We start from the raw sequence: 27,196 nt of genomic DNA on the forward strand, positions 1-27,196 counted from the left end.
CCAAGACCATGCAGGGCTCTATGGGCCAGAGTGAGAGCTTTAAATTGCACTTTGTGAGCTACAGGAAGCCAATGCAGATCTCGTAAATGCTGTCTTACGCTTGAACTTCCGGAGGTGTTAAATAGAAGTCTAGCCGCGGCATTCTGTATGGTCTGCAATTTTTTTAACAGATATCCAGGGATGCCAATGTACAAGGCATTGGCATAATCAATGTAGGAGAGAATGAGAGCATGGGCGACCATTTCCTTGGCTGGCCTTGGAAGCATGGGGAAGAACCTTCTTAATGATTTAAAAGTGCCAAAGCAAACTCCGGTGAGTTTCTTGATTTGCACCAAAAACCGAAGGTCTTCACCAAACCAGACCCCCAAGTTCTTTGCTGGATCGCCCTCTGAGTCGAGGGAAGTCTTGTGGCCACAAGGTTTCTCTAAAGGCAGGAGGAAACTGACCATACAGAAGGACCTCCAATTTGTCCTCGTTGCACTTCAGTTGGGCATGTGTAAGCCACTGAAATACAGACAAGCGGCATTTCTGGGCAGTTTCTGTTGACAAGTCGGAGTCCTTCCAGGTAAATAGGAGCGGGTTGTCATCGGCATAATCTATTATTTTTGCTCCCAGCTCCTCTGCCTGAAAAATCAAAGGAGTCAAATAGGTATTAAAGAGCAAAGGGCTCATAGTGGAAGCACATCGCCTGTCCAAAAAACATAGAAAGAGCTGCTGTTTCGCCAGGATCAGAATCATAAATGTTGACTAAATCTCTTTCAACAAAATAGTTACCAAGTGCAAAACTGACTCACTAATTCAATTGGTTGAAGAAAAACCCAGCGTTTAATTTTTTTAGGAGGGTTAGGGGCCATGATTGACCACAAGGGAACTTGATCACCCTAGGTTGACCGAATGGCTTGTATGCAAATTCAGGACGGTGAGTGTAAAAATTCAGAACACAGAGTCAAAATTCAGGACAAAAATTTAGGACGGACAGGAGGTCAAAATTCAGGACAAAACTTCGGGACAAAACTTCGGGACAAAAGGTACGCTTTACAGACACATCAGAGGAGTTTGCGCAGTAGTATATAAGTAATCCCATCTATATCCAAACATATTCATCCATTTTCAAACCTATCCATCATGTAATCCTTCCATCAATCATTTTACTCATCCATCCCTCCATCCACACTTTCACTCATCCAGCCATCCACCCTTTCACCCTATCCATCCATACACTCATCCATCCACTCTTCACCCATCCATCTACTCAGCCATTTACCCTTTCACCCAATCAACCATCCTTTCACTTACTCATTCATCCACCCAGTCACATCCTTCCACCCATTCATCTTGTAAGTCATCCATCCATCCTCCCTTTCTCTCTCCATTGACCCTTTCACTTAGCCATCCATCCACCCATCCTTCTACTCATCCACTCATGAATCCATCCATTGACCCTATCACTCATCTATCATTTCACTCATCCATCCACCCATTCACTCGCCCATCACCCACCCTTTCACTCATCCATCCATCCTTTCACTCATCCATCCACCCTTTCACTCATCCATCCACCCTTTACCCATCCATCTACCCTTCCACCCATCTATTTACCTTTTCTCTCATCCATCAATTCACTCACTCATCCATCCATCCTTTCGCTCATTATCCATCCATTCTTCCATTCACCCTTTCACTAATCCATCCAGCCATCCACCCATCCCTTCTCTTACTCACTCACCCACCTTTTCATATCAATAATGAGCCGAGCCTTTGTCTGCAGAGTTGCACACAAAAGAAGTCCCATCAAGAATTTCATCCTTGTTGTAGTTCCTAAAGCAAGGGGTGGTGTGGGGGTAGGGTTCACTATGCCCATAGACCCATCAAGAATGTCATCCTTGTTGTAGTTCCTAAAGCAAGGGGTGGGGTGGGGGTAGGGTTCACTATGCCCCTGCACATAGGCAGTTTGAAAAAGTAGAAGTCATGAGTCATGCATGATGCACAGTGCCATGCCATGAGGTGACTGTGACATGGTGTTGTTTCCAGGGATTTAATCTGGATGAAAAAAAGGGGTGGGGGTTTCTCCAAAGGGGTGTTTGATGTAATTAAGGGGGTAGCTTAAAACACCTAAGTTAAAAATCTGTGCTTAGCATAGTGTGCCGCAAGACTGGTATTTTACCTCTTCTGTCATTGCATCCAGATATATAACACAAGTAACATTACACCTACAACAAGCCATAACTATTGGCTTTGTCAATGGTTGTTAGTTGCATAAAATAAAAATGCAGCAACCATGGCTTCGTTGAATATAATATTTAAAATGCATTTTTCTGAAATGATGAGACTGAAAGAACTTCACCAGCTTCTTTCCGTGAACTGGATTCTGTAGCAGCAATGGCGTGTTTGCGAATATTTTTTTTTAATGCAGATTTATATAGCGCGAACTCGAACCGAAGGTATTTGGGACAGAGCTGGATTGGGATTACCCACTGCTTCTGCGAAATTGTATAAAAAGGGGGGGAGGTGGAAAAAACGCATGGATCAGTTTACACTGGTGAAACACACCTGAAAACAAGTGAGGCACTTTCGCTCAGGCCCCCTGCCCCCGCTCAATCAGCATACAGTAATGGGCCGCCCCAGGAGAGAAAGTGAGTGACACCTCTGCCCGTTGATAAAAGGGAGGTAATGGATGCCCATCTGCCTCCAGAAAGACCACTCAGGGACCCACTGGGCCGCTGGTAGCATCCAAAAAGCAAAGACAGCCCCCAGGCTGCCCAAATAAGAGGCCCACAGCTGGAAATCATAAACCTGCCCCTCAGCCATTGCCCGGGTGCCCGCATTACCAATCCGACGCTGATTGGAGCGCTTTACACGAGCACCGGTTACGTTCCACAAGGACACATTCAGGCACGGGGAGATTAAGTGATTTGCCCAGAATCACAGGATGTGGACGCTACTCCGAGGCCGAACCCTGGTTTCCAGCAGCAAAGTCGGCAGTCTAGCCGTCAGACTACATCCTCTCCCCTCATTTTGAGAACATTCCCTTCAATAGGGGTAACAAAAATACAAGATTAGAGCCAGGAACCCATTAGCATCATCATCAGCACAACCTTAACTAAACTAAAGAAACAGGTGCACCTACCAACTCTGTAAAAATTGTCCCTAGTGCAATTAAATTCTTACATACTGCATGCAACCCGTAACGTGCTATATCCAACCAAAAGTCTGGGACCTACTAGCCCCTCCAGCCAAAAATGAATCCTCATGAAAGAAAACAGAACAGTGGCCGTGAAACCCACCTTCATATAATAAAATAAAACTTCCAGAAAAGACAAAAGAAAACCACTTACGACTGCATATTTGCAAGTGACACCCTGTGACTCAGATAAGACAGCCCATTAAACCAATATCCGATAATGTACTCCCCGAATCTTGTGCTTCACTACACTCGTGACTCAAAATGGAGCGATACAACAAAGTCCAGTCTTATTCCTTCCATCTGACAGAATGCGCTGCCCTGGGCTGTGGCAGGAGGAGGCCACCGCATGGAGTAACACTCCTAACTGGCCCATTGTCATTCTGTATGTGGCAATCAGCCGCAGACAGAATGACAATGGGCGGGGTGGGCTGCTCTTGTGCTCCCAGGAAGAGTGCGAGGCAGCGCCATTAGGGTGCGAAGGCTTGATGCAGGGAACAGTGCTGTTCCCTGTAATACCCAAAATTACGTAAGGCGTCCGTAAAAGGGATCCTCACGGACAACGGGCGTGAGGTCCAAATTACGGACGGTCCGTGAAATTTACGGTCGGTTGGTCACCCTAGATCAGCCTGTGGTAGATAAACTGCCATCTTAAGAAAATTACCCTTTAACCTGTTTACTCACCTCCAGAATTAGACCTCCAGTCTCCCCTCTTTCATAATTCAATAGCAGCAATCCACAAATATGAGATTCCATGGCAAACCATGCACTTTAAAGGTGTTGTTTTTCAGTAAAGAAATATGTGCTGCAGTGCTTAAGAGTATTATTTTGGCTTGTCTTTTTCATTCTGTGTTATGCTAAAACCTTGTATCTTTCTTCACAGGAAAGTCTCCGTTTCATGGAACAGGGCTCCCGTATTTTGAGAGCAATTGGAAATGTGATACATAATTTTAACAATGTAGGAGAACTGCCAAATGCCTTCCAGGAGCTGAAATTAGCCCATTTCCCTGAAAACGCAGATCATGACACAGTGGTGAGTCCACCCGTAGCATTGGCACTGAAGACGTTTAACAAAGAGACAAGGGAACTTGAACAGAGTGCAGATAAAGAAGGCACTCTTGGAATGCCAGAAAAGCACTATGAGGTGAGCTCTGCTGTTCTTTTTCTTCTTTAATAGATATTCTCCATTTTTCCAGCACCCCTGTACCTCTAACATTTACTACTAAGCAGTAAACTGACATGTGCAGTAATCTATGCAAAACAATGTAGGAGAAGCGAAAGTGGAGATTTCTGTTACATCAACATGAAGACACTGATGCCGTATCAGGTATGTGGAGTTTATGTTTATTTTCCGATGTAGAGCAAGCCCCGTACTAGCGGTGAGTGTCCAACCTTCCTCGCAGCCTCTCACCAACTGTCGAGGACAGGTACTCGAACGATGGGCATTAACATGCAAATAAAAGTGTGCATACAAAACTCCAGAACACAACACATCCCCCTCCCTTATAAAATAATTAATAGCTAATTTCAAGTAATAACAGAGGGAAAATAATTCAGTTAAAAAAAAAATGTAAATAAAGTCCAACCGTGTCAGCCATATCCCAGCCACTGTCCTGTGTAAGGTGCCCAGGTTTTGGATGTGGATGTGGTGCATTCTGATCCCATGGGAATGGTAGCCAGAAGTCATCCGCCACCAACTCAGCGGCAGCTGCAGCCTCTAAGCCCTCCTAGTTTTGTTCTGCAAGACCGTGGGTACCCAGTTGGAGGGAGAATTCAATGTCATTTCCTCCACTGGCAGTCCATAACATCGGGCAAATGAGTCTTGCAGATCATTCGGATGAGTTGCTCCCTCCCTTTCCAACCTTTCCAACCCCCTTTACTGCCTTCTCATTAACTGCTCTTGGGGGATCATTGTAACTTGCTCCGAGAGGAAGTTACAGCGCTCCTGGCCAAAGAGAATATAGAAAGGGTTCCTATATAAGAAGTATTCAGTGGTTGTTATTCACACTACTTTCTGAAAAAGAGCAAAGGCATTCGTCCTATTCTAGACCTCTAAATCGTCAATTTCTTCCTCAAAAAGGAGAAATTCAAGATATCCTCTTTGGCTCAGGTCTTGTCTGCCCTAGACCAAGGAGACTGGCTGGTAGCGTTGGACTTGCTGGATGCATGTTTTCACATCCCCATCCTGCCTGCCCATAGGCGTGACCTGCTGTTCAAGCTAGGCCACAAACACTTTCAATTCACCGTGCTTCCCTTTCGCCTTACCAACTCCCCTCAAGGGTTCACCAGGGGATGGTAGTGGTAGCAACTCATCTGCGCAAGTTGGGGGTTTCAGTCTTCCTATACTTCGACGCTTGGCTGTTGAAGGCGGCCTCACCCGGGCTGTTGTCTCCCATCTACAGACTACGGTAGACCTCCTGTATTCACTGGGGTTAACTATAAATGTACAGAAGTCACACCTGACTCCTTAGATGCTCCCTTTGATCAGAGCTGTTTTGGACATGGTGCAGTTTTGGGCTTATCCTCCCAAGCAGCGAGTCGAGAATATTCAGGTTATGATAACGCTGTTTCAGCCTCTCTCCGGGATTTCAGTGAAAATGACTCTACGGCTGCTGCGCCTCATGGCCTCCTGCATCCTGTTGGTAAATCATGCCAGATGGCATATGTGGGCTCTGCAGCGGAACCTGAAGTTCAAGTGGATGCAGCATATGGGGAATCCCTCCCACATGGTCCAGATCTTGGAGGGAACTGCAGCGGTGGCTAACAAACCACGATTGGGTCAGAGGCAGACACCTTTCCCTTCCCCATCCAGATCTCACAGTAGTGACAAATGTGTCACTCCTGAGATGGGGCGGCCATCTGGAAGAGGTGAAAATCAGTGGACTCTGGTCTCTGGGGTAATCTGGACTCCACATCAACCTGTTGGAGCACCGAGCAATCTGACTACCATTGAAAGCATTACTTCCCCCAGTAAATTGGTAGTTGGTGCAAGTGTTCACAGACAACATCACAGCCATGTGGTACTGCAACAAGCAGGGCAGGGCAGGGTAGGGTCGTGGACCCTTTTTTCAAGAGGCCCTTCCTCTACGGACATGGCTGGAACAGCAGAGCATAATGCTGGTAGTTCAACATCTGTCCGGTTCTCTAAATGCCAGGTCAGACAACCTCATCTGTCAATGCCTAGTGGATCACGAATGGCGTCTCCACTCAGAGGTGGCACAAAGTCTCTTTCAGCAGTGTAGAGAGCCTTGGTTAGATCTGTTTGCCTCTGAAGTGATCGGGCAATATTATCAGTCTGCGCGTTGGAGTCCTCAAGATGGCTGTTGCTCGGCGATGCTTTTTCTTCAAGTGGAGCTCAAGCCTCCTTTATGCCTTTCCCACTATACCACTTCTGCCTCATGAAGATCAGGAACGACTGGGCCCAAGTAATGCTTGGGGCTCTGGACTGCATACAGACAGTATGGTATTCAGAGTCTCTGAAAATGAACATCCATCCTCCAATCAGGTGGTCCTTTCGGGAGGATCTTCTGTCCCAGCAGCAGGGGAGGGTCCTCTCCCCAAAACTGTCAACCCTCCACCCCCTTGTATGAAGATTGAGCGACAACTGTTAATAGCTTTTGACCTTCCTTCTGAAGTTTGCAAAGTGGCGGCCCGGTGGCTCTCCACCAAAGCGGTAAATGCCTGCCATTGGCACAACTTGGTAAAATATTGTACAGAAAAGTTTATTGACCCTCTTTCTGCCTTTCTTTCTGATATTCTTCTCTTTATTCCTACCCTTGCCCAGCAGAGCTCTGCTCTGTGAACTCTCAAGTGTTCTTTCTGCTCTGTCCACTTTCCTACAGCTGCCTGACCAATCCTATTTATTTAAGTCCTTTATTGTAAATAGGTACCTGAAAGGGCTTGTGCATATGTTTCTCCCTTCACCCTTAAAAATGCATCAGTGGGATCTGAACCTGTTTTTCATTTATCTCATGTGTGCTCCCATTGAGCCACCCCACAATTGTCCCCTTCGGCTGCTTTCTAGTGTCAATAGCATCTGCCAGGAGAGAGAGTGAGCTGTAGGCTTTATCATCCAAGTCCCCCTATATTAGGATATTCCCAGGTGGTGCTTTGTACCTGGGCTTCTTTCCTGCCTAGAGTGGTGCCCCTGTTTCATTTGGGACAAGCTGACACCCGGCCAAGCTTTTATGCTCCTTCAGGTTCCTCTTAAGAAGAACAACTGCATTGGCTGGACCCTAAAAGAGCGCTGTAGTTCTATCTTGACTGCAGAAAAGAGTTCTGGGTGGACAACCAACTCTTTGTGGGCTATGTAGGAGCTAAATAATGGTTGAGCAGCTCAGAAATGAACCATTTTGCACTGGGTCATTCTCTGTATAAAAATATGCAACACCCTGGCTAAAAAGCAGCCTCCTTAGAGCATACGGCCTTTTCTACCAGATGAAAATCTTCGACCACGGCGTTCGCTTCTGGTGTTCCAGTCCTGGACAGCAACATGGGCGTCCTTCCACATGTTTGCCAAGCACTAATGCCTGGACAGTCAGATCTGTAGGGATGGGCATTTTCACTGTTTGGTCATGCAGGGCTTCTTAGTTTAGTCAATTTGTCTGCAGCCCCCAATACTCGATGCTATGGATTGGGTATCTATTCAAAGGTAAGGCATCTGCAGCTAGAAGTCTCTATCACGTGAACAAGTTACTTACCTTCGGTAATGCATTATCTGGTGAAGACCATATCTAGCTGCAGAAACCTTTCAGACCCACCCATGCCTATCTGCTCTGCAGACACATTTATAAGGCTAGGGTTGCTCCCTTTTCAGGGTCTTAGTTTGAACACACACTAGTCAGTTCACTTCATGGCTCTCTGCTTCTGGCATGGAAAGTCGTGAAAAGTAGCTGACGCCCTCCCGTCTTGTTGTGCCTATATAGGTGACTGTGACATCATATCCGGCCCCGACGACACTGGGCGGAACCAAATGGAGCCACCTGACAGTGTGCAGGGGTACTTCTCACGCAAATGTTTCCGGATCCAGTCGAACGCCTGGGAAATTCAAAGGTAAGGAATCTGCAGTTAGATATCTTCTCTACCAGATAATGCATTACCAAAGGTAAGTAACTTGTTCATCAAGCCCTATAACTGCAAACTCTGCAGTTTAGCAATCTTTCATTTCATGTGAATCTGAGATTAGACTGTGCTTCATGCTAGGTGGAATTTTTCTTAAAGGTCCTGTGTCTTAACAGGTCCAAGGAGGGGGCAAACCTTGTCAGAATGACCACTTAGCCCTAAGTGATGGCTGGCAAGTGTTTGACCCTAATAACTTTTAATATGACTTCAGAGAAGGAACTGTTGGGCATATCATCAAGGCCATCGATAATTATCGCTCAGCGCTCTTAGCGCGAGGATAATTATCGCCGGCCAACTCTGAATTTTATTGCAGAGATAGCGTGCTATCAGCAACACTTATTTCCAAAGCAATAAAATACAGAGTGCAAGCTTCCAATTATGTGATTATCGCTGGAAATACAGTGATAATCGCACAAGGTTTGGTGAAAGCTTGCTAATAGGGCAAGGCATACTTAGACATGATATCCACCTTACATAGGATATCATGGCTAAATCAGGCTTAAGGAAAGTAGCGATAACAGAGGTTATCGTTACTTTGCTTGTTGCTCTGCAGGTTAGCGTGCCCATTGATAATTAGAGAAATGTCTCCAGTTACGTCATGGCAGGAACGCCCACTTTGCATCTCATTAGAGATACAAAGATGGGCTTTGGGGGAAAGGGCGATAATGCAAGGATTCACGCGATAGCGTGACCTTGCTGATTAGGCGATACAATTATCACTGCTTTCCGCCAGAAAACGGGCGCTAAAGCGGCAATAATTTTATCTCCGGGGCTTGATGATTTGCCCCTGTGTGACTTCACATTTAGCCTACACAAATCAAAAGTTATAGTGCCACCTCTATTCATTTTGCTAGACAACTGATGTCATGGGAAGCCAATATAATTTAACCAAACTCCTAAGTAGTTATAGACAGTGCCACTGCCCCGTTACTGGGACTTTTTTTTCTGTTTTTTGTGCTGCCCGAGTCCATCTTTGCTTTAGATTGATTAGCGGGCAGCTTGTGCACGCAATTATACGTATATAGAATTCATTTAAGGCTTCCAACCTTTTCTGTAATAAGATCAACTTATGTTCAATGAAAATCATCCAAGCTACCAGTAATATTAGTGTTGTATTAGCAAGCACATCAGACAAGATTACATTAGTGGTCACTATATGCGTGATTACCAGCAGTGATCACCTCAGTGCATCAGATTGAATTGCCAGCGGTAACGTAAAAAGGTTTTGCCAGATTGGAATGCTTCTACGTGAGTAATACATAGTAGCCATAGCTGCAATGCCCCAGGGTTAAGGTAATAATACTAGTAATATGACTCCCTAGCGCTACATGATTTATCACTCAAATATCTGCTTTAACTATTGTTGAAGATGGCCCTTTCTGCAGGTTCAGCCCCAACGTTGTGTCTTGCTCCTCCCCTTTTTATTGAATTTGCTTTTGTTGGCTATACTACTCTGGACACCTTACCTGCTAACCAGTGCTAATGTGCATATGCCCTCTCCCTAAAACGTGATAGCATTGGCTTATCCACATTTGGCATATTTAGTTTTGTTATAAGTCCCAAGTAAATTGCACTACATGTGCCCAGAGACTGTAAATTGAATGCTACTAGTGGGCCTGCTGTATTGGTTGTGCTTTCCACTTAAGTGGCCCTTTAAGCATGTCTCAGCAGTGCCACTGCAGAGCCTGTGTGTGCAGTTTAAACTGCTGTGTCCACCTGGCAAGTTAAACCTCTTGCCAGGCCCACACCTTTCTTTTTAATGCATTTAAGTCACCCCACAGTGGACCACGGACAGGCCAAAGGGCAGAATGCAATGTAGGTAAAAGTTTGGACATGTACTTTTAGGTTTCCCTATGCTGGTATTGAAAAACACTTAAATTGATGTTTCACTAATGCAAGGCCTATTTCTCCATATGATAACATTGGGATTACCTTTTTACATTTTATAATTGCAATTTCTAATTGTGAAGTGATGGACGTTTCAAGTGTGGTGTCTCTGGAATCCTAATTTAAAAAACAAACATATGGTGAACTCAGATTTTAAATTGCAGTTTGGAAGATGTCACTTGTAGAAAGTTAAAGACACACAGATGATGGACAGAATGCAGGGCAAATCAAACATTCACCCCCGGTCAATTGATCTAGGTTAAATCCATTGTTCTTTTGCTCACCGTGCCACTGCAGTTTAGACCCAGCCATATGCAAATCAGTCTTGACCCAGTGCCTCATGGGAACAGTCCGGCCCGAACTGGCAAGCCAGGTCCTCCCTGGACCAGAAACAAGCATCCTGGAACCGGGTTCGGGGCATCACCCCTCATCAGCTAGGCTAGCTTGAATCCAGTGACACAGTGAGCGTGGGACCCACGCCTGGGCATACCTGGCGCACTTAGGGCAAGAAAGCAAAAGACACACAGATTATGGAAGGAATGCATAGCAAATCAAACACTCAACCCCGTCAATTGATCTGGGTTAAATCCAGCTTTCCTTTTGCTCACTGTGCTACCCCTGTTTAGACCCAGCCATATGCAAATCAGTCTTGACCATGTGCCTCATGGGACCAGTCCAGCCCGAACTGCCAATCCAGGACCTCCCTGGAACGGAAATAAGCATCCTGCGACCGGTTTCGGGGCATCACCCCTCATCAGTCAGGCTAGCTTGATTCTAGTGACACAGTGAGCCCGGGACCCACTTCAGTACACTTTTGGACCTGTGGATACTCTGCCAGAAAAGGCTGCTGGGCTGCTGAAAATGACTGCTACTCTGCTGGGACTTCTGCTTTGCCTTGCTGACCTGCTGCCTGCTGCTTGCTGCCTGCTGCTCTCTTGCATGGGTGAGAAGGACTGGACCCGCATCACCTGAACCCAGAACCTCGAGTGACTCCAAGAGCTAGTTGACTAGCCTCCTGATCTGAAGTCTCACAAAAGATTTCCAACCACCCTGCTTCTACACCTGCACTCTGCCATCTGTGAGTCTGCCCTGCCAAGTGGTGCCATCCCTGCCCTGGACCTTTGAAAGTGGGCCTAAGGTGCACGCTTTAGCTGAACCAGCGCATCCTCTGCCGTACTGATGCATCGCCCCTGTTGCGTGGCTCAGAACCGGCACATAGCCTCTGCTTCGTGGTTCACCACTGACCCATCGCTGCTGCTGCATGGATTGAACCTTACGTATCATCTTCAGAATCACCCTTGCACAATGCTCTTTCTGGTGCAGTGCCCACACACCTCCATTGACAGCAGCCTCAAAGACGCCTCCAAACCTCCCATTGCAGCACCCCGCTCATCAGAGGTGACGCATCGCCTTGGCTGCACGGATCAGGATCAGCGTATCACTGACGATGTGTGGATTGGCACCGGTGCATCACCTTGTCTACACCAAGCATCCTCAATGTTGACGGAAGAAGCATTAAGGTACTTTTCTGCAGTGGACATCGCTGGGTCCTTGTATCCGGCCTACACTCCATCGTGGTCGGCCTGTACTTTTGACTTTCTCCCACCTGGTGCAACCGTGTATCCCAAGTATGCGCTTATTGCTTCTAAGCGCTATTTTAAAGTGTATTCTTTAAAAAAATCATAACGCAAGTTCTATGTAGGGGATTTTTGTCGTTTGGTCTTGTTTTATTTATTAAATTAAGCTCTATTTTTCTAATCTGTTGTGGAATCTTTTTGTGTGGTGTTTTTACTGTTTTACTGTTTGAAATTTTGCACAAATACTTTACAAATTGCCTCTAAGTAAAGTCTGACTTTAGGGTTTGCCTGCTTCGTGCCCCGGCTAGAATTGCTGCTTGCCTAGGGCTCATGCCCCAGTTTCCAAAACAACAAAATTACTAACAATTATATTTTGGAAATTCACCTATTTCCCTTTAAATAACAGTTGTGAGAATACACTCACTTTCATCTCAAATACAGACTCTGAATTTTGGTATACATATATTTATTAAATCGCTCCAAAGGCTCGTCTCCACCACAACTTCCCAACGGACTTGCAAATGAGACGAGGTAGACCCAAATTCAGTGCTTTAGTTTATTTCAATTTTGCCACCACAATTACACAAACAAAGTGTAATTTAGTAGGTTGGACAGCTACTTTCTGGTTGCTGAACAGCTACCAGTAGCTCACAAGCTACATATTGGAGCCTGGTTTAGGATAATTAAGGGGTGTACGACGCATGGTGTAGCAGTGCAGTCACACATGATCACCTGTCCCCATATACTATAGCACTTAGGGTCTCATTGCTCACACCACACACATGCACCAACACTCCCCATGTACTGTAGCAGCTCAGCTCATGCGCATGCCAGTTTGGTGAACTTAAACATGTACACGTTGTCTCCACATCTTCTCTGATGTAGGGCAAGTTTAAGCTGAGCACACAGCAGCGTAATTTTATGTGTATGCCAGCCTCTACTCCTATGACACAGGTCGAAAGGCCTGTCCATATTTCTTGGTCACTCACTATAAAAACAGAATGCTGCCCCACTGCTCTAGTACTGCTCACCGTGAGGTGAGGGTGGTAACCTTCCATCGCTATAAGAGTAGCATATAGTGCACCCCTCCTGATTTTATGTGACTGCAGTCCATGACACAGACCTATATCTTGATGCCCATGCATGATCCAAATTCGCTCATGACCTAAAATAATTACTGAGGATCCAGTTATCACCGTAGTTGGACACTCAGGGCAGGGGTTCACACCTATTGCCATGTAAGGGACTTTTGCAGCCCAACAGAGACAAAAGTCATCTTCACTTACCTGAGTGCCCAACTTACTATTGAACACAACTGGCAAGTAAGCCGCTAGTACTCCTAGCATACTAATGAAATTAAATGAAATTCTGGAGTAAGCCAGGAACACTGCAAGTCACACTAATTCACAGCAGTATCTTTTGTATCGGGCACACCATCTCTAGTCTGCAGCATTTATCGATGGATTAGCTGTTGTGTATGTCCATGCCCCCAATGAAAGCCAAAAACAACAGTAACATGGCGACAATGAGAGAAATCTATGCAAGAGCCAGATCTAGAAACGTGTTAGTTAACTCTCAGTCTCTTGTCATCTTGGTCTGTATTCTTCCAGCCTACTCTCCCATGAAACCCATTACGGGCATTCTGAAAGGACAGAGCACATTATAATGTAATAAATCGCTCCAGTACAGGATTTTCAACCACAATGGTGTGTCTTTATCGTCTGCACTCTCTCTACTTCTAACTACCTGCTTTCCTACCTGGATGCCCTTTACATCTGATATATATGTTAACTATCACCTACAAAAAAAATTCTAATCTTTTCTTGCCTGGGCATATAAGCAGTTTAGCACCACTGAGTGATATCACTATGTGAAATAATTAGGAGACCAGATGTTTTGGAACTCAAATTCAGGGCATCTGTAGAAACGTTTGTGGAATATCTACAACATAATTTGTACTATGTCACTTAAGTAAACCAGGTCAGCCTTTTAACAATCTGGGCACACATTTGGAGGACTGTGGCAGCGGAAATAGGAATCCTCTAAAGAGTGTAAACTCACTTGCCGAATGATGATTAATTTTAATATGAAATGGTTATAGTCTGAGGATTTTGGTGATTTAAAGATAGAAGACTGCAACAGACAATCAACTAAGAGATGTTGTCACCTATGAGTCTCTTCCACTAACAAGATTTTGAATATATAGGGTGTGAATGGGTAGTATGCTTGGATGTCTGTTTATGTTGATGGTTTTAAATATATTTTTTCTATGTTTTTCCACTTAATTCTTCATATAATGGTTGATGAAATACTATAATTATTTTATCAGAAAGGAAGATGAATAATCAAAATAATATATTAAAAAATGTGATGAAATATAGTAAATCTCTTGGTTTTCTGTTTTGATATAGTCCATGGTAAAAGACAAACGTAATGGAATGCACCATATGCTAAATCTAGTTACAGTTCAACACAATTATTATACTTTTTGAATTATCCGCTTTGACACACCACTATGTTCTTGCATTTGGAGCTTCATCCTGCAACGTATTCTTGCAATGCACAAATCCTACCCGCAAGATGAAGACAATATTCTCGGAAGACTACATTTTGTTAGGTGCCCAGTGCATAGTCTGGATTAGTCATGTGAGTGTTAACCTCCTATACTGCATTAAGAAAAGCAGCGGAGAAGTTTGCATTGTTTAAGAGCTTCCTTTGACAGAATTTTTAAGAAAACACTAACAAAGCTAGTAGGTCCGACTGTAGTGTGCCTGGACTTGCATACACAGGTATGCATGCATTCTCATAAACTATTTCTGCTGTGACTCACGCTCACCTTTCAGCTGTATGTCTTGACTTTAATAGCCATTTCTGTCTTTCTGGTGTCCCATTGCATTTTCGAACTTCTAGTTACATATTCATTAATTAATTTTGCTATATCCGAATTACATCCGAATACTGCTGTCCCAATGAATTATGGCCATTGTGCTTGTTCATATAGTAATTCATTTCTTCAACATTTTGTTTCAATCAAATTCTTAATCGACATTGTAACTATTCATGTGATAAATTTTACTCAAATTTTTCTTCAGTGCAACCCCTTACCATAGAAGCTAGAACTCGATGGCAGAGATCTCCAACTACATGTGGAAAGTTACTAACAGTCGCTTTACACTCATAAATTTAGTCTTACAGGTCTCCACAAGCTGAACAGAAGGGGTGGAGACATATAAGTCTACGTTAGTTATAAATCTACACTCAGAAAATAACAAATAGCAAAAAAGGGTAGACTTACATCTAGGTTCATTTGTAGATCGTGAGTAAATCTCAATGTGTAAATTTACCTCTGTGAATCCAGTCGTTATCTTGTATTGGTACTTTCATTGATTCACATGCCTGAATCATTCCCCGTCGTCGAAGTGGAAGTCCCACAGTAGCATAATAAAGCAGTATATATTACTATCATAGGCTAGAAAGGCAAAGAAAAAAACAGTTTAGTAGCCTATCTGTGTCCCTATTTAAGAAAGGACCAAATTTAAACTTCAACCAATCGGGCAACAGCACTCCCTAAAACCCTCCCAACAGAGGCTGAATCTCTCAGATTTTCTACCACACATCGTGTGCAGGGAGTCCTTAGAGCTCTTCCCACCCATCTGTCATTGGGTATAGTAAAACTTCTTTTTATTGTAGTTTTTTGCTATAACTTAACAGCCAACTAAAAGGCTCTTTCGACCCTATAGCTCTAGTATGAGGACACATCTTTTGTGATGTCCCACATAGAATGAACTAAAGAAGACTGCTTTCTTGGATTTCAAAAAGAGGACAATAACATTTCTTCGACCTCTACAAGGGTCACAGTTACGGAGCCAAGTGAAAAAAATGCTCTCAAGATGTTCTTTCTAGAGACTCATCCGGAGTCCACTGGAGACAGTTCATAAGGAGAACACTAATCTTCTCAGGAAGTTATATCTATAAAGCTATAATTCCTGCTCTTCTCATGGAGTTCTTTCGCCCTCAAATGTCCTCTTAAGGTATGTCATGGCAAAGCCCAGGGTTGATAACACTGCCTTGACTACTTCCTCGTAGTCAGCAGTTCCAACGTCAATGAGGATGCCTCTCAGTGATGTCCATGGCCTCGATCTTGGCCCACTGAGGATGGCTTGATCTGATTCTTGTCCGTCCATGATGGCCCGTTGGCACTTTGCCGTCGGAGACTGCCTCATTCAAGACTGTAACCTGCATCAACGCCATTGTCGTAGACAGTGCCCAAATATGACTGCTTTGTTGAAGTCAGTGACCTGCCATCAACGTTTTTCTTACCTCCGTCGACAACGGTGGTCGTTGATGGCGGTCATGTATGGCCGATTTGTGACATCAGTAATCCCCCTCCTCGACAACGGTCATCCATGTCGACAACATCAACAGTGGTTGTGTATGACCGCTTTGTTGGTCAACGACCCAATGTCGACGCTGTCCTTGCCGTCGTCGACAGCAGTTGTCTATGGCGATCGTCCATGGCCTCCTATTTGATGGGGTCCTGCTATAATCTTTCCTGAGCCACTGTATTTCAATCTATAGAAGTTGTTCTGACCGTCGGCGATGTAGATGGCTTGTCGTCGACGGAGCCACAATTAATCCTGATCCACATCAACGCCACTTATGCCACCATTTGTTCTTCTGTTTCTTGCATAAATCATCAGGTCTAACAACTTGACCTGGAATACATGGGCTGAATTATGTTGTCAGCCATTCAGCTATTCGACGAGTTGATGGGTAGGGGCAGGGAACAGAATCTAGCTAGCTCCTGACAGACCGGGGGTGTAACGTTCACTAGGATCACGAGACTGCGATTGCAATAGTGCAGTAAATAATGAGACTAACCAATAAACAGCACTAAAATCACTGACACCTTTTAAAACAGATTTTCCACGACCTCTAAATGACAGGCTGTATCATAAATCATGCAGCGTCCGACTTCTTTACTGAGGCACTGTATTTCAATGTATGCCTTATTATTTAAACGGATGAGGAGGATTCCTTTATGCAATACAGTTTGGCATATAACAGGTCAAGCGGTGCAGTTTATGGCCCCTTCAGTCTTCCAGATAGCAATGTGATAAACAGAGTCTGCATCCTTTTAAAGATTTCAAGTCATTGATATTTTTTAGAAGCTGAATATGTTAGTACTTTAGTGTTTTTTCTGCAGTATCATATAAAGGTCAAGCTTAAGACCTTATTAAGACAACTGCTATCAGTCTCCATCTAAACCACAAAGCATAAGGATTAGGTGCATTCACTCAATAACACAATATGGGATGCCATTGAAATCACCAGCCTATTTAGGGTGTCACCTTAGCCGGAGTTTGTAGTTACCCAAGCAGTGCCCTTCACAACTCTTACGGACTGACACCTTTCTCCCCTACTCTTCACAAGAAGTTCTTTGTAACCCTTGTTCAAAGTCTACAAGGCATGTTTCACCTTTTATGCCACAGCAATCAGGTCAGCACGGTCATCCTTCACCCCGGAGGCTTACGCCTCCACCTGAGATGGCACAGTCTTCAGCAGCGATTATATGGGGTCAGATTGCTGGTATTCCATCCAACCTGGATGATACATAAGGGATATGACGGTGTGAGTGTATCGAATAGGGCTTAATAATCTTCTACATTCGATAGCTCTAGTACAAACATTGGTCTGTAAAGAATGAAACTAAGAAATTATCACCCTTTTTAATCCTCAGGAGTGACGACTATGGACATGAAAAATCTCATGTTCTGATGACACACAAAAGATATGAAAGAAAAACAAATATAATCTTTCTGCTAGGATTCAACATAGTTCCAGCCATATATCAAAACACTAGTTATGGAAGAGCTTCCGTATAACGTTTAAGAGACGAGTTGATTGATATCAGGTAGTATATCCTAATAACAGTAAGGATCTGGAATTCAGCAAAAACATACACAACAGTGAATGTGTGCTTTACCACCACAGGGTACATGTTGGTTCACAGTTCCCAGGTTAAAAGTTGCCATTTTCGTCTGCACCAGCATAAACATTCTCATAAATTTTGAGAGAATTCTACAATCTCATCAGTTCCCATCCTTCCACTACAAGGTGTGAGCACTAGCTCACTGGACTAGCTGGTGATACTACCACATCAAAGATCACAGGTATAAGCCCTCAGATGTCAATTTGAAAAACAAAAATGAAAAACCAGATTGTCAAACTGCATACTTTTGAACAGCGTCCTCCTTGTACTGGCCAGAAGACAGTTCCCTCTCAGTAACCTCAATACCGCCTACCGAAAATCCCATCTCATCCCAGGGGGACAGTTACCTTCAGTCGGAGGGTTGTAAGATTACTTATCTATACCATACCCTGCGTTTCACTAATGACTAATGCACCAATAGGGAGGTTTCCTCCTCTTGTCAGTGATTATAATTAAGAAGTTCCCAAAGAGTGTTGGATTTCAATCTTTTTTTATAAACAATTTTATTGGGTTTTAACAGGAACTGAGTGGCCAACAATAACAAGGCATATCTTAGACATATGTTATAGCATCATGTATACAGGTTACGACCAAACAATCCCAAACTTATACCAAGGAGGTTATTGAGTCCCGCTCATACTGCCATTGAGATACAGTCCATCAAAGGTGCAACCATTGCCCCACACATGTCCCTACTTTTAGGGGCAGCCCCACGCCTCAAACACCACCCTCTCCTACTGGGCAACTCCATGGCGTCACATTTCTATGATTGGGGGCTGGGTCTCAACCACTTTGCCACCAGCATGGCCATACCCAGGAAGCCCTTCTACACCCTGATACCCCCTGCCCCCTCTGTTATTCCTAGAAGGATTAGATTGGGGGAGGGGGAACCGCCCACCATAGCACCTCTGTTAGCTCTCTTATTACTGCAGCCCAGTATGTTTGTACGGCCACACAGGACCAAGTCATGTGGAAGAAGTCTGCAGGGGCAGTTGCGCATCTGGGACAAGCAGCATCAGATCGTAGGCCAGCCTTGTGCAGACGTGAAGCGGGGAGATAAGCCACGTGGATGTAGTACGTTCGTATTAGTCACAATTTGGAGGAGACGGTGAGCTTGCGGGGAGCCGTCAGGGCATTGCACCAATTTTCTTCTTCTAGGGGGCCCAACCAACACTCCCACCGAGTCCGAAGGTGGCGGAGTAAGCCGGGGGAGTTTATTATGAGGGTGCGGTTAATTTGTGAGACCCCTCCATACCCCAGGTTACCCATCAGAATTTTTGCTTACAGTGGGTTGAATTCTGGGAGGGGTTCTGTGTAGCGTATGTACGTGTGGAGGGCATGTCTAACATGGAGCTATTTGTAGAATTGAGAGCGTGTAAGGGTAAAAGTCTCCTGTAGATTGGTGAAGGAGCGCATGTGTGTTCCTGACCGCATGTCCCCTTGGCGGGAAATCCCGATGTCATCCCACGCCCTGAAGCCCTCGAGTGCTGCCACTTCTTTCAGCCAAGGAACAATGCCATAGAGGAGTTTGTTGTGTGAGTTTACCATCCCACTGCATGTGGCATAGGGTGGTGCGCCAAGCCAGGAGTACTGCTCGTGTGACCCTGGGTATTCATGAGGGGATCGGGGCACCATAAAGCAGAACCTGCAGGGTAGGAAAGCAGAGCTGTTGAACCAGTCGTGGGCAACGAGGATGTGAGAGGTGAGGTGGTAGAGGTATAAGTTGGACATGCCCTGTCCTCCATCGTAGGGACCTTGTTGACAGTGGAGAAGCGCCAGTCGTGGCCGTGAGCCTCACCACATGAAGGTTCAGGGGTCTCCTTCCAATTTTCGGAACCCGAACCTTGGAATCTGGAGAGGGAAGTTGAGGAGGATATAAAGGAAGCGGGGCAGAAACATCATCATGTAGAAGGCTATACGGCCCGTCACATTTAGGAGGAGGCATTGCCACCTGGTCAGGTCAGCTTTAGTTTTCTGGAGCAACGGTTGTAAGTTCAGGGACCAGGTCAGCTCTGTGGAGAGGGATGGCTGATTACCAGTCAAAGCAGTACCGCAAAGGGGCCAGGGGAAGCATCACTGACTTGGCTGGGTTCACGCTCAGTCTTGAGGCTCACTCAAAGACCTCCGAGATGAAGGCATCAGGGGCCCCTCTTTGCTGGGTCTGCCAGGTATAGCAGGACATTGTCCGCGTATAGGGCGATGCGGTCCTCATGGTTGACATCCCAGCTCCACCCTTAGTAAAGCGGGTCATCGTGAATGAGCTGGGCTAGGGGCTCCATCGCCAAGGCTAAGAGAAGGGAGGACAGGGGACAACCTTGCCTCGTGCTATGTCTAATGGGTAAGGGATTGGAAAGGATTCCATGTACTCTGACCCCGGTCGAAGGGTGGGAGTAAAGCACGTCAACCATACCTCTGAAAGGCGGGCCAAGGCCAGCACGGACTAGCACTTTACAGAGGTAGCCCCAGTCCACTGTTCGAAATGCTGTTCCCAAATCAACAAATAGCAGGGCTAGGTCGTGCAGTAAGGATTCTCGGTGGGCTAGGGCTACATGGAGCTCTCGAATACAGTGTGGTGTGTTCCTTTGCAGCATGAAGCTGCATTGGGTGGGGTGGACAAGTGTCAGCAGCACTTTTTTCAGTCTGTTAGCTAGGATTGTGTCAAACATTTTTATTTCACAGCTGAGTAGGGAGTTGAGGCGGTAGTGGGCACAGGAGGCGGAGTGGGGCTGCGTTTTGGGGATTACAACTATTGTGGCAGAGTCTAGGTCTTCTGGGTAGGAACCCAGGTGACATGCCTCTTCAAAAAGGGCGAAGAGATGGGGGAGAAGTAAGTCTCGATTTTTTATTGGGTACTCCAATGGCAATCCATCTAGGTCTGGGGTTTGCTCAGGGCTCTACCCGGAAAGGGCGTTTCTGACCTTTTCCATCATGATGAGGCTGTCAAGTAGTTGGGCGACTGCACAGGAGATTGATGGGGGGTCATCCGTGATCAGGACGCGGTCGCCGGCTGTCCTGTCTCTGTCCATCAGCACAGAGTACAATTCCTTGTAGTAAAGGACAAGGCTTGTGCGATGTCGGGTAGGCCCGATGCATATGGCCTGTTTCATCGCTAACCTCTGGGAATATTCTATTGGCCTGTTGATTTGAGGCTAATCAGTACATCATTTTCCTATTTTTATCACCCCAGCCGTAGATTTTGGCTGTTGTTGCATGCCAGTGAAGTTTGGCCACCTCTAAAGAATGAAGACAGATGTCTTCCTGGATGTTCTCATGGGTCAGAGAGGAGGCGTTGTACCAGTTTGGATGCTTTGGTTTCCAGCTGTGTGATAAGGGAAAGGCATTTGTGCTTTCGCTGCCTGACGAAGTGTTTCGTGACTCCACAAATGTTGGCTTTGCTGGCAGACCAGTGTGTGCTCACTCGGGCCTTCGTTCCAGAGTTATGAAGGAAGTAGGATTGGAGCTCTATCTTTAATGTATGGACAAAGGTTTGGTCTTGGAGATACCACGCGATGATGCACCACATGGTCTTGGTGTCACGAGGGGGGGGCGTCCCCGGCCAAGAAGAATGGGAGAGTGGTCTGAGACCCCTCTGGGGTGTATGTCGATGTGGTTCAGCAATTGGCAGTTTGGAGCTGGTAAGGAGGATGAGGTCAATGCGGGAGAGTGTGTGATGGGAGGCCAAGGTGTGTGTATATTGTTGAAATATCGGGTGCCAGGACCGCCAGGCGTCGCAGAGGCCCAGTCCCCAAGAAATTTGGTCCCTGGGTTCCTGGTGGCAGTGGGGCTGGTACAAACGAGGGTGGGACTGCGATAAAATCACCGCCCAGCACGGTAAGACCCTGTGGGTGTCGGGGTAGAAGTGATGATAGGTCTGCAAGGCAGCCCCTCATGGGTGCCGGGGGAACGAAGATAGAGAGCAAAACAATCACCTGCCCCTCAAGTACTCAAAAACGCCCTTGGGAGTCATTGGAAACTCAGGAGACCACAAAGGGAAAGGGGCGATGTTGGAGAATAGCGACTCCTGTGTCCCCCCTATTACCCCGCATGGAAGACCCTGTCGTAGCCTTGGTGGGATAGAAGAGGACAATGTTCGCCCTGAAGGTGAGTTTCCTGTAGAAGGAGGACCTCTGGCATGTGGAGATGGGCAAAGGCAAAGACCGCTGAACGCTTGATCCAGTCTAGCAGACCATTAACATTCCACGATAATACCTTGAATGCCCTTGGGTAGGGGTGAGCGTGCCCATTGGGTAAGGCGCACATACGGTGTTGGCCACCGGGGGGAGGCTGCCAGATAGTAAAGCGGGTGTTTGGGAGACTCTAGGGATGAATTGGTCTATGGGGTCGTGGTTATAGGAGAGTATAGTAAATGTGCAGGTGCCTAAAAGGGGAAAAAGGCACAAACAAACAACAAATACGCATAGCAGAAACCCCACCCCCAACTCCCACCTGTCCCCATACTTCTACCCTAGAAGCATCTGTCGCCAAGACAAATAAAAACAGGGAACTCAGCATAACAGTTTCTTGGTGAGTCTGCACTGAAGGTTGGGGATAACCAATACGGGTAACAGGATTCAACAACATCAGCCTCTACTGAAAAGGTGATTTTGTTTCAGGTTTAGGCAGCCAGGCAAGGGATGCATTGTGTCACGATGTATGGCAGAGGTCAGCTGCTGCGCCCTCAGGTAGAAATTTGGTTTCCCGAGGTCGGACAGAGTACAGGACTCTGGGAAAGGTCTCAGTCAGGTTGAGGGACCATAGAGATTTCCAAGAAGAGAGGTGTAGGGAGCAGATTGTCACCAGGGTCATTCCCCTCGATTGCTACATGGTTTTTGTTTGGAGCTCTGTCGATATGGGGTGTCGGGGGGGGGGGTTCAGTGGAGAGGCTGAGCGAGTCCCACCGCAGCACTGCCAGGAGCTATTGCGCCGCCCCTTAAGACGAAGTTGGGAGCGCATGGGGGGGGGGGGGGTCTGGAGTCGAGCCTGAGTGCCGGTGGAGGGGGAGGATTGTTCTTGCAGCGGCCTCTCCTCCATCAGCCACTGCCAGGCATCCTCGGGTGTGTCAAAGAAGATGGATTTGTTCTGGAAGATGACTCAAAGCTGATAGGTGATATTGTAAACCCATGCTCCACAGCTTTTGTTGGACGACTTGGTAGGATCTCCTGTGTTGTTGGACTTCTCTGGTGTAGTCCGGAAATATGAGGACTTTGGTGCCGCTGTGTTGGAGATCTGGTTGGACGCATGCCTCAACTAGGACCGCATCTGGATATCAGAAGAAAAAAAAAAGTTTGCCTCACGGATGGTTACTAGCCCACAAATCCTTTATCCTCTGACCAGCAGATTATACACATATATAGAGTTACAAGATGCATATGCCCACTGCAACTTATTCACAATGCTAACATTTCAAATTTTCCGGATACACATCTCAAAGTACCTGTCACCACTACCAGCTACTCTTGCAATTTAAAATGATCAGGCTTCCTAACCTGCCAGTATTAGCTGCTAAGCTTTAATACAATTCAAGGTGCTCAGAGTAGCACATCTTCTCTTATACTATTTACAAACAGACTCTTCAGCTGAAGGTTCAGAATTCTATTACTGTCCAAGGGGCCAAAACAAGGTCCATGCAGTACGTATGTGCAAGTCCTTTAGTAGGCTTTATCTCCTTAAAAATCTATGCAGTACCTCTTCCACTCCGGAGGATGCGATCATACCAAAAGGACAAAATCATAACTCACACTGACAAAATCCTCAGCCAATCTCACAAACAGACATATTCTCCAAGGACATTCAATGCAAAAAAGTGCAAGGTGCATCTTTCAACTCCTGCTTTTTAGAAGCTCTGATATCTTTTACACGGTCATCTAGCTTCTTTATAAATGCGGATATCTGTCTACGGAACTCGGCTGCCGATTTCAAAGTTTGTACATTGATTAACAGTGTTTTGCTATGCAGAAAGATATTTACATCTACAGCTTCAAATGTAACACAAATTTGCTTACCTGGCAAATTCTTCTTCTTCCAACGGTAGTACAAAACAACCTACAGTCATTATATCAACAAACAGAAGTTACTCCATCATGTATACTTTCCCAAAACCTCAAAGCGATGGAACTAACCTACTACCTGCCATACATCTTTCAGGCCCCAACATATGGCCAACATAACCAATTCTTCACCAGACGCTATTTACCATGCTCACAGCAGCAGGCAAAAGTAAATCTTGGATCCATCAGGGTTATTCAAAATATTTTCACCTTTGATAAAGCCACCACAGGATCTGTTTGGATACGTGGTTACTATAAATGCCAGTTTTATATCGCCTCATCCCTCTCCTAAGTTGTAGGGGAGACATGTTTCATTGTATGACCTGGCACTTATACTTCTATTTCTTTTGCCCCTTCTCGTTCATGTATACGTTCCTACTAAAAGGGAAACCTGAAAACAGTCACCTCATCCTCATTCCTCCCAGGTGGCCAGTGAGTCTAGTTTGCGGAACTATTTCTGCTCACAAATGATAACCCATCGCTCGCTCGCCACACCAATGCTATTGACCATAACAAAGGTCAGGTCATCCATCCGCTCTTTGCTTATGCGCCTACCTATTTATGCTACAACTGCATGGTCACAGAAGTTTATAAGCACTGCAGGGAGACTATTTACAAAAGCGAAGGTAAAAAAAAAACTGTCAAATTAGGTTACAAACAATTCTGCTTATAGTTTCCAAAGTGTGCCTTCACCAGATGGGTGCATCTCAGAAGAATCCTATGGATTGTTTTCCATTGCTCGCTGTGTCATAAGTAGAGCAGGCATCTACTATTGTTCTCCTCGCAGCAATACCTCCATCTATACTTTCTTCTCTCTCTCTTCTCTCTGTTCCACAAGTATAATCAAGACTCCATATAGAGTTCTTTTACCATTTCCTCTTCTACAAACTCCTCCTACATAATAGCACTCCAATGCGTTTTTTCCCATCTTGGGAAACCATTCAACCCATTCATATATATATATTCTCTCTGGAGGTAAGATCCAATCACTCTGAGATTTCTCTTCAGCTCGAGCAGTCAGCAAATTCAGCCTTTCATAACCAAACTTTTGCTACGTTTCTCTAAGGAAAGTTGGTTCTCACAACTAATTTTAGTTTATTACCGAGGTTCCATCACCATTTTATCTCAATGTTTCTTTTACCCGCCATCCCTTAAGGGTACTTAAGTTATCTACAACGCTGCTTCCTATTCTGATTCAAGCATGTGAATCTATGAAAGATCTAATACTGGATAAAATAATAAGTTATTTACTTGTGACTGCGGTTATCCAGTATTGGTATCTTTCATAGATTCATATGTGACCCACTCTCTTCCCCTAAGAGGCTCCCCTTATCGCTCGAGAGTTATTTTGCCCACTTGTGTTTGAAAATATGAGGGACTCAACCTCTGTTGGGAGTGTTCTAGGGGGCACTGTCGCCTCATTGGTTGAAGTTTAAGTCTGGCCCTTTCTTAAATAAGGACATACTGGCAGATGCATAAAAAAATCGGTATTCGTAGTCGTTATTAGCGAAAAATAAGGAATCGCTAATAAGGACATGCAAACCGCGATGCATCAATAAAATCGCTAAAAATTACCGATTCGTTAAAAATCGGTAAAACCTTGCGAGATGACTGCGAGATACCGAATCCGCAAATACCGAAATAGCAAATACCGAATCGGTATCTGCGAATTCGGTATTAGCGAAATCGGCAAAAATACGCGGCGCTCCGGAAGCAGGCTGATGACGTCACAACCAGGAAGCAGCTCAGCCCATGCTTCACTCGGTGCCCTGAGGAGCTCAGAGGAGGAGGCAGAGCACAGTAGCAGAGGAGCAATACACAGCCAGCAGTGACCAGGACCTGCACAGCAGTGCATCATGGAGAAAGAGGCACCCAAAGGAAAGGACAACACCAGGAAGAGAAAACGCAAGTTTTCTGACAAGGAACTGGAGATTCTGATAGAGGGTGTCAGCAGCAGGCATGAAAAACTGTTTGGCAGACTGTCCTTGAAGGTGCCAGAGGCGGAGAAGCGCAGGATGTGGCTGCGCATCAAGGACAGTGTGAATGCTGTGGGAGTCACACACCGCAGCATCGAGAACCTTAGAAAACGGTAGTACGACCTCCGCAAAAGGGCTAAGGAGAAGATCGCGGAAAGGGTGAAGGATGCGGCTGGCACAGGTGGTGGCTCCTCAAATGTGACACCGAACACAGCCCTCGAGGACCTTGTGGAGTCGACCATCGAACCGGAGGCTGTTGTGGGGGTCACCCAACTGGACACCTCAGGTGCTGCGGAAGGCGGACAAGGTAAGATGCATGCCAGCGCAGATATGCAGCGTCTTGTCTACCCCTGCTCATTTCCCCAAGCCAAACACAGTGCACAAGTAGCCGTGCCTAAAGCACAATTCCTCAACAGAGTGATGCTTCATGGGAGTTGTAGTCATAACATGAAAGGGTTCCTGTCTGACCCCTGAGGTGCATGACATGAAAACAGCAGTCGAGGTCTAAATATCAGTTCCCATATGTCCTTTATGTAGATGACTAAAGCATAAACTTACAATATCCACAAAATCATAACAATGCTCTGTTTCACACACAGATGCCTCCCCCATGGAATCAGATGACAGCGCTCGCCTAGTCATCTGTGAGACCCCAGTGGTGACTGATGTGGAGAACACGCTGGAACATGGAGGCAGTCCTTCCCCTTCACCACCTCCGCAAACATCAACACCACCACCAGCACCGCGGACAAGAACACCACCACCACCGCCACCGCGGACAGCAACACCAACACCACCACCGCGGACAGCAACACCACCTCCACCTCCACCTCCACAAGTCCTGCCAAGCACACATAGCCGCAGGGCAAATGTCCCCTCCCTGCAGGAGATGGAGACGGAGCTGAGGCCAGCAGCCACAAATGTACAGCAGCAGGCTGTCGTCACTCCAACCGCACGAACAGCAGCACGTCTGCGAGCTAGACAGCGGGCAGGATCCCTGGGTAGGGCTGCAGCGACAACAGCAGATCCTGCAGATGTGTATGGAGTCGTGGAGAGCCGGATGCTGCGTGTTCAGCGCCTGCAGGCAAAACACATGGGTGCAATGAAGATTAGCATGGGAAAGATGTCCTACAGATTTACTGCAATGACTGACGCAGTGCGAGAGCTGACCACAGCCGTTGCAGAGGGCAACAATGACATTAAGGCATGCCTACAGGAACTAACACGCGCTGTTGTTGCAGGCCAATGGAGGGAGCGCAGGAGACATGAGCAGTACTCACTCAGTACCAATGCCACAATTAAGGTCATCAAGAAGCTGTGCAACAGCACAGCTGTGGTAGCCCGCAGATCGGTGTCCCTGCAGGTGGACATGGGCCATTATTGTGGGGATGTGGCAAGGACCCTTGAGAGAATGA

General features: G+C 45.9%; 1 protein-coding gene across 2 annotated transcripts in view; it reads left to right on the plus strand.

Annotated features, from left to right (window-relative positions):
• Positions 1-27,196, plus strand: part of ADGB (androglobin) — a 1,448,570-nt gene that overhangs the window by 888,092 nt on the left and 533,282 nt on the right. For both annotated transcript variants that reach the window (XM_078649209.1, XM_078649210.1), the window contains exon 20: positions 4,065-4,325. In XM_078649209.1, the coding sequence (XP_078505335.1) occupies positions 4,065-4,325 (261 nt within the window). The remainder of the gene's footprint in view (positions 1-4,064; positions 4,326-27,196) is intronic.

This window comes from Lissotriton helveticus, chromosome 6 (genome assembly GCF_964261635.1).
Source record: "Lissotriton helveticus chromosome 6, aLisHel1.1, whole genome shotgun sequence".
NCBI classification, from domain to species: Eukaryota; Metazoa; Chordata; class Amphibia; order Caudata; family Salamandridae; genus Lissotriton; species Lissotriton helveticus.